The 8,890-nt window shown below is 41.2% G+C and overlaps 1 protein-coding gene across 1 annotated transcript; it reads left to right on the top strand.

Moving 5' to 3' along the window:
- The first annotated feature begins 2,330 nt into the window (after positions 1-2,330).
- LOC121977627 (transcription repressor OFP8-like) lies at positions 2,331-3,550 on the top strand. Its single transcript, XM_042530094.1, has 2 exons — positions 2,331-3,039; positions 3,305-3,550. The coding sequence occupies exon 1, from the start codon at positions 2,449-2,451 to the stop codon at positions 3,034-3,036; it is 588 nt and encodes a 195-aa protein (XP_042386028.1). The 5' UTR covers positions 2,331-2,448; the 3' UTR covers positions 3,037-3,039; positions 3,305-3,550.
- The last annotated feature ends 5,340 nt before the right edge of the window (positions 3,551-8,890 follow it).

Genomic DNA, 8,890 nt, shown 5'->3' with positions numbered 1-8,890 from the left:
ATGCCGGGACGTCCGGCCGGCCGACACTCATCTCCCGTCCGGCCGGTCGGCACTTATCTCACGTCCGGCCGGCTGGGCCGGCCGGCATTCACCTCACGTCCAGCCCTCCGTATGCATCGGTATGCTGGGGAGATCCTCGGTAAGGTGCTATGTGGGGACTGCTAGCAGTATGTTACCTTATGTCTACGGCCGAGCATGACTTCCGCTCGGCCCTTCGTTACTGTTCAATCGAGCGCCGGAACCCCGACCCCTGTCGGGGCGCCTTTTGCCATCGGTTATTCACCGGTCGACCGGCCGGGAGGTCGGCCCATCCTTCTCCGGTCAGCTACCTGGTCCTTTGACTTCCACGTGGCGTTGACCCCTCAAAATGGGGGTCCCCTGTTCTAACCGCCGGATCACGTACAAAATTATGCAAACTTAGGGGTGTTAAACTAATGAGTTATACTATGAAACTTTGGAAAAAAGCAATAGAAAAAAGATTAAGGAAGGAGACCATAGTGACCGAAAATCAATTTGGGTTCATGTCTGGAAGGTCGACAATAGAAGTTATACATCTTCTTAGACAATTAATTGAAAAAATATCAAGAGCAAAAACAAGATCTACACATGGTATTCATTGACTTAGAAAAAACTTATGATAGAGTCCCAAGGGAAATTATATGGATAATTCTAGAAAAGAGAGGTGTTAGTATAACATATATTGAACTAATTAAGGATATGCACGAGGATGTAACGACCAGAGTAAAGACTTCAGGCGGAGTAACTGAAGCATTTCTAATAAAGATAGAGTCATATCCAGGATCAACTCTAAGTCCTTATCTTTTTACACTAATTATGGACAAGCTCACGATACACATTCAAGACATGGTACCGTGCTATATATTGTTTGCAGATGATATTATTTTGGTAGATGAAACATGTGAAGGAGTAAATGCTAAATTAGAATCTTGGCGGGAAACACTAGAAGGGAAAGATTTTAAACTTAGTAGATTAAAGACAGAATATATGAAATTTAAGTTTAGCAATATTAGAAGTAATGAGACAATTGTTAAGATAGAAGAGGACGAGTTACCCGGAACCGAGAGATTTAAATATTTAGGATCATTTTTGCAAAATGATGGAGGGATTGAGAAAGATGTCTTACATAGAATACAAGCAGGATGGTGAAATGGAGGGGAACATCGAGTGTTTTATGTGACCGTAAAGTACCTCTTAAAGTTAAAGGTAAGTTCTATAAAACTACAATTAGACCTGCTATATTATATGGAGCTGAATGTTGGACTATGACTCGAGTACATGAACAGAAGATGAGAGTTGCATAGATGAGAATGTTAAGGTAGATGTGTGGACATACGAGGATGGACAAAATAAGAAATGAGAGCATTAGAGAGAAAGTCGGAGTTGTATCTATTGAGAAAAAATTTCGAGAGACACATTTAAGATGGTGCGGATATGTATTTAGACGACCAATAAATGCTCTAGTTAGGCGATGTGAAACTATGATAAACATGCATATCAAACGAGGAAGAGGAAGACAAAAAAAGACTTGGTTAACAACAATAAAATAAGATAAAATTTATTTAGATATAGATGATGATATAGTAGGAGATAGAGCTCAATGGCGTAAAAAGATTCATACAATCAACCCTATTTAGTGGAAAAAACTTGATTGTTGTTATATTTTTATTACTCTATAATCATATTTTATTATTTAATTTCTGCTCTTTTTCTAATAATGCAATTGGACATCATCTTCAATTGGACAATCATGGCCAGTTATTTTCCTCTACTACCTCCTTGGATTCACCAACATCTTCTAAACTTTCTCTACCTCCAATGGAAAACACCATCATGTTATGTGAACCCACAACAATTCGGTTGCTAATTGAGTTAAGACACTAATTGTAATTGGCCCTTCTTCTCTGACACTAAACCAATATATATATATATAACTGAGTTGCTTACTTCCAAAATCAATCTTTAACTTATTTGCTTAATTTCTCAAATGTGTTAGATTATCATAAAAGTATAAGAGACACCTAGAATTATGACCAATTAGCAACATAATTACTTTGAAAAAGGGTATCCTCTGATAATAATAACGACAACCAATCAATGTCCTTCCATCCATTAGCTTAATCCACAAATTTATTAAATAATATGGGAATATGTGTGTTAGGACGTACCCATCAGCTTGATCACCCCTTAGCTGTCCAACAATTGTAATTAAGAGCTTGTTGTCTCCATTCAATCCTTTCTTCTCCTACACAACAAGACACAAATCTAGCTATTAATAGTATTAAAACCTTTCTTTTGGTAATTAATTATCTTGCAGTTATTATTTATCTGCTCCGGGCCAAGCGATCGAGCAACTGCCACTGCAGTATACGGACCAGCGATCGAGCATGAGATTCAGGCGAAGGCATCGCGAGGCAATTTAGATTCGCGATGGGGGCGAAAGCGTTCGGGCGGCGGAGCAGCGGCTTCCCCTTGTTCAGCTTCGGCTGCGGCGCCTGCTCTGACTCTAAGTCCGTCTCTGTTTCCGCCACCAAGCCAGCCTCGCCCCGCAGCGGCGGCGCCGTGGAGTCCTCGGCTGACACTCCGCTCAGCCTCGCGGCGACCTTATCCTCCTCCTACCATGACGACGAAGAGGGGACGCCGGCGAGCGTCTCCGAGCTCCTCCGCCAGCTTGGGGAGCTAGAGCGGAGCGTCGTGGCCTGGAGCAGGGGCGGCGAGAGGAGGCAGAGCCGCGGAGTCGAGGGCAGCGTGGTGGTGGTGGTGAGGGACACGGAGAATCCGATGGAGGAGTTCCGGCGCTCGATGCTGCACATGATCGTGGAGAAGGAGATCGTGGGCGGCGCGGAGCTGCAGGAGCTGCTCCGCCGCTTCCTGGCGCTGAACTCGCCGCGATACCACGCCACCATCCTCTGCGCCTTCGCCGAGATATGGGAGGACGTGTTCGCAGGGTACGAGCGGACGCCGGATTTCCTGCGCCGAAGCTACTCCGATCAGCTTCCACTTCGCCGGCTCCATTAATTGGTTATTTATTTGATTATATGGATTCAATGCATATATAGTTACGTTATAAATGTGACTCCATTAAATGATCTGTTTCACATTTCGGACTCGATCACCATCTTCTTTATTAGAGCTTCAGTTCCTATATATATAGAATTAAACACCATATTATATATATATATATATATATATATATATATATATATATATATATATTTTTTTTTTTTTTTTGAGTGTGGGAGAGAAATTTATAGAATATATTTTTATAAATATTGTGTATTGGCAGAGAGGGTAGGAGCCACGTGGCATGCTCAGGACTAGGCCAATATGGACCAGACCAATCCAACTTAAGATGAAGCTCGAATCAAGTGAGTCTAGTGTACGACGAACTCCAGTCAAGTCAGAACACCTCTTCCAAGTTCAACTCAAGTCCATTGGGCCCAAGGGACTTGGTTAACGCACTCAGGTTGAGTCAACTAACTCATGGTCAAACTCAGGTCAAGTAAGCCAAATTACAGCCAAACTGGACTCGAGTCGGTCCGAGTTACATTGGGGTCAAGTCACTTCCAGCCAAATTCAAGATCATACTCAGATCAAACTGCTCTCATGCGTGGATGCGACACAACGATTATAATAACGCCGGTTACAGAAGAATGTGAGAGGTACTTTCTTTGGGATCCCAACCACTCTTCGCTTCCTATATGATAGAATCCAACCAAAAACTTAATGAAATATAGAGTGAATAGAACATCAAGATTTTACGTGGAAAATCCTTATGGGCAAAAAACTACGAGAAGAGAAGAAACTTTCACTATATCGAAATTGGAACAATGGTAGTTGAATTTGATAGAATCTTCAAAACACCTCACACCACAAAACCCTATATTACAATAGATATAGATATCGGGTCGGATCCAAATGGAATTCGAATCACAAACTCTAACAATTTCCACCTTGACACTAATTCCAATCTTCTATAGCACATGAAAGCAAAAGAAACTCCATATCTTCCTCAAAACCTCCTTTAGAGGCATCACTCAACAATGAAGACCAATCAAGTTCAAGTAATGTTCAAACTTGAGATGAGGAAGTGACTTGGTCATCATATCTGCAGGATTATTATGCGTACTGACTTTGTTGAACAAAATATCTCCACAAGTAATCACATCACGCACAAAGTGATACCGCACATCAATGTGTTTGGTCCTCTCATGAAACATCTGATCCTTTGCAAGAAAAATAGCACTCTGACTATCGCAAAGGACAATAGTGATCTGCGGGGTCTTTACTAAGTTCATCAAATAATCCTTTCAACTAAATAGCTTCTTTGCAAGCTTCTGTAATTGCCATGTATTCGGTCTCTATGGTTGACAATGCAACTGTAGCTCATAACGTTGCCTTCCAGCTAATAGCACAACTAGCAATACTGAAAACATAACCTGTAAGCGATCTTCTCTTATCTAATTCTCCGGCGAAATCAGAATCAACATATTTAACAACTCCATCTCTAGTCCTCCCAAAATGCAGACACACATCAGCAGAACCTCGCAAGTATTTGAAAATCCACTGAATTGCCTTCCAATGCTCCTTACCCGGATTTGCCATATATCTGCTAATGGAACTCACTACATAAGCTAAATCAGGACGTGGACAGACCATGGCATACATAAGGGAACCAGCCGCACTAGAATATGGAACTCTAGATATGTACTCATCATTTGCATCTGACTTTGGTGACAAAGTAGACGAGAGTCTAAAATGAACAACAAGAGGAGTGCTCACAAGCTTTGTACTCTGCATATTGAAACGACGAAGAGCCTTTTCAATGTACCGTTTCTGACTTAGATACAATTTCCTTGTTGCTCTATCTCTTCTAATCTTCATACCAAGTATCTTCTTTGCTGCAACTAAATCTTTCATCTCAAACTCTTTATTGAGTTGTTCCTTCACCTTTCTGATCTTTCTTAGATCCTTGGCTGCAATCAACATATCATCCATGTACAAGAGTAGATAAACAGGTGACCCATCTCGACTCCTTTTGAAGTAAACACAACTGTCAAAACTGCTCCTCATGAAATCATGATTGGTCATAAAAGCATCAAACCTCTTGTACCACTGCCTTGGTGACTGTTTCAAGCCGTAAAGGGACTTCTTTAGCCGACAAACACAATCTTCCTTTCCTGAAACTATAAAACCCTCCGGTTGCAGCATGTAGATGTCTTCCTCGAGTTCTCCTTGTAAAAACACAGTTTCACATCCAACTATTCAAGCTCAAGATCGTGTAGCACCACGATACCAAGTAAAGCAAGAATTGAATTGTGCTTCACAATAGGGGAGAACACGTCAATGAAGTCAACACCTAGAATCTGGCTATAGCCTTTCGCAACAAGTCTCGCCTTGTACCTAGCATCTTCGACAGCCGGTGTGGCTTTTTTCATCTTAAACACCCACTTGCATCTCATAGCCTTCTTGTTCTTGGGTATTTTCACTAGATCCCATATACTATTCTTGTGAAGTGATTCCATTTCTTCCTGCATAGCAATCATCCACTTATCAGAGTTGTTGCTGGTAACTGCCTCTGAATATCTCGTAGGTTCTTCACTAGAATTGATTTCTTCAGCTATATTCAAAGTGTAAGCTACCAAATCAACTTTTGCGAATCTCTGTGGAGCCTTGATATTTTCCCTTCGAGGTCTATCTCTTGTAATGGAATATGGTGGAGGTGCTTGCAAGGAGGAACTAGCAACATCCACAGAATCTGAGGTAGGTTCTACTGCAGATTCTGATTCAACCTCAAGCTCCACCTATATGCTCGATTGTAGCTTGCTTGTTTCTAATGGAGTTTTGGATGGAGAATCATGAAGGATACTAATCTCATCAAAAATGACATCTCTACTAATGATGACCTTTCTGGTCTCTTGACACCAAAGCTTGTATCCCTTCACTCCTTGCTTGAAGCCAATGAACACACACTTCACCGAACGAGGCTCCAACTTTTCATTATCAACATGAGCATACGTTGGACATCCAAAAATCTTCAAGTCAGAATAACTAGAAGGTGAATCAGACCATACCTCTTGTGGAGTTTTCTTGTCGGTCACAGTTGAGGGAGAGCGGTTGACAAGATGACATGGATAGGCAGCTGTCTCAACCCAGAAAGACTTTGGTAAACTAGCATTGAGACGCATACAACGCACCTTCTCCATCAAAGTTTGATTCATCCTCTCTGCTACGCGATTCTGTTGAGGATTGCTACGAATTGTGTTATGCCTTACAATTTCTGTAGCTTTACATAAGACATTGAACTCATCAGAACAAAACTCCAAGCCATTATCAATTTGAAGACGCTTCACTTGTCTTCGAGTTTGCTTCTCAATCATGATCTTCCACTCCTTGAAAGTTGTAAAAATGTCACTCTTCTTTTTCAAGAAAAATGCCTAAACCTTCTTGTAGAAATTATCAATAATCGTCAACATGTAGAACTCGCCACCCTTAGATGGCACCTCGATGCCCCAAAGATCAAAATGTATATAGTCAAGTGCCCTCTTTGTGTTGTGGATGCCCGCTGAAAACTTGACTCTCTTACGCTTCCCAAGAACACACTGCTCACAGAACTTCAACTTTGTAATACTATGTCTATCAAGAAATCCTCTTTTGCTCAATTCGATCATTCCATTCTCACTCATATGACCGAGACGCATATGCCAAAGTCTCGTGACATCAGAATCAGACATAGATGAACTAGCGACAGCAGCATCGCCTGTAATTGTGCAACCATGAAGAACGTATAAACTGGCAACTCTTCTGATCCCCTTCATCACTACAAGAGATCCTCTACTGACCTTTAGAACTTCACCTTCACGAGTGTACTTATACCCTTTAGAATCAAGGGTACTCAGAGAGATCATATTTCTCTTCATATCTGGAACATGCCTTACATCAGCCAAGGTTCAATTGGCTCCATCAAACATCTTCACCCTGATTAATTCAATACCAACAATCTTACAAGAGGAATTATTTCCCATCAATATAATTCCTTTTGAGACGGTGTCATATGTAGCAAACTAGTCCCGATTGGGACACATGTGAAACATACAGTTGGAATCCAGAATCTATTCCTCACTGGATCTAGGGTTGCCATCAGATGCAACTAGAAGTTCTCCATCACTATAGTCCTCAGCAACATTAGCAACGCCAGATTTCTTTGACTGTTTTCCCTTCTGCTCAGATCTATTGTTCTTATTTTGCAGCATGTAACACTTTGACTTAATGTGACCCTTCTTCTTGCAATATCAACATGTCTTGTTCTTGTTGTTCCTGGGCTTTAACCTGCTCCAGGAATCACCACTTGAACTTCTCTCATGAGGTCTCCCTCGAGCAACTAGACTCTCGCTCTTTGCCTTTGATCCACCTACGAGCTTATCCATCTTCTCCTTAGACAGCAAAGCATCATACACCTCATCCAGTGTTAAGGAATCACGAGTGTAAAAAATTGTATATCTGAAAATCACATACGAAGTAGGCAGCGAACATAGTAAAATCAAGGCTAAGTCATCCTCATCATATTTTACTTCCATGCATGAATTCCAAATCAGAGGCGATTTCCTTAAACACTGTCAAGTGGTCTTCTAGAATTGTACCTTTTGACATTCGATGTGAGTAGAGACATTGCTTTAGATGCAACTTATTGGTGAGACTTTTCATCATACACAATTGCTCCAATTTTCTCCATAGTGTCGCAACTGACTTTTCTTTCAAGCAGTCCTGAAGAATCTGGTTCGACAGATGCAGATGAATTTGAGAGAGAGCTTTGCAATCTTTGCGACACTTCTCCTCAGCGGTCCATGATGATGGCATATTATCAATCCCTAACAAAGCATCATCTAAATCCCTCTACACCAAAACAGCTCTCATCTTCACCCGCCACAACTAGAATATGGTGTTTCGATCTAACAGCGGAATATCGTACTTCATGGTTGCCATTAATTTGAAAGAAAACAAAATAAACCAGACTCTGATACTAGTTTGATAAAATCCAACTAAAAACTTAACAAAATATAGAGCGAATAGAACACCAAGATTTTACGCGGAAAACCCTCACAGGTAAAAATCCACGGGAAGAGGAGAAACTTTCACTATATCGAAATTGGTACAATGGTGGCTAAGTTTAATAGAATCTTAAAACACTTCACACCACAAAACCCTATATATATATATATATATATATATAGGGTAACGAATCGGGGCATAAACTCTGACACTATATAAGATAATGGTGACAACACGGGAAATAATGTGAGATATTGCTATTTTAATTTCTTTGTCATTTCCTTCCCAAACTCTCCTTCATAATTTAACTTGACTCGCGGAGGGTTTTGTTAAGTTCTATTTTGACTTCCCTTCTAACTCTTTCTCAGTTCTTTCAATCGTCATCGCTGAAGAGACCTTCACCGAAGTCTCTGTGTCGCTTGGTCCGACAACTGCCAACTCGGCAAGCACCAGATGCGAAAACTGCCAACCAGATAACCACAAGACTTGACAACCGCCCGATTCGACAAAAGCCGACCTAACGAACATTTGACCTACAGTAAAGTTCGATTGTGATTATATCGAGGAGTTCATCTATCCTCTGATCTTAGACCAGATACACAGGTAAATGATCTTGAAAATTAAGAGGTTTGATCTAGTCCAGAAGTTGAGTAGATAAGCAACTGGTAAGGAGGTAGGAATGTTGACCATTTCATCACAACCCAGAGGGGAAGGAGGGCGATGAGCTGTCTTCGAGGTTGACCAAGTCACAATACCTCGAAAAAAGAGCTAGGAACAAGGAGGGAGCCGAGAACCCCAGAAAGTCCCTAGCCAATGATACAGG

This window comes from Zingiber officinale, chromosome 4B (genome assembly GCF_018446385.1).
Source record: "Zingiber officinale cultivar Zhangliang chromosome 4B, Zo_v1.1, whole genome shotgun sequence".
Taxonomy (NCBI): domain Eukaryota; kingdom Viridiplantae; phylum Streptophyta; class Magnoliopsida; order Zingiberales; family Zingiberaceae; genus Zingiber; species Zingiber officinale.
This window is presented reverse-complemented; position numbering and strand designations above follow the sequence as displayed.

Excerpts from the sequence above, each read along its gene's own strand:
- LOC121977627 (XM_042530094.1), top strand. The coding sequence starts at position 2,449 with ATGGGGGCGAAAGCGTTCGGGCGGCGGAGCAGCGGCTTCCCCTTGTTC.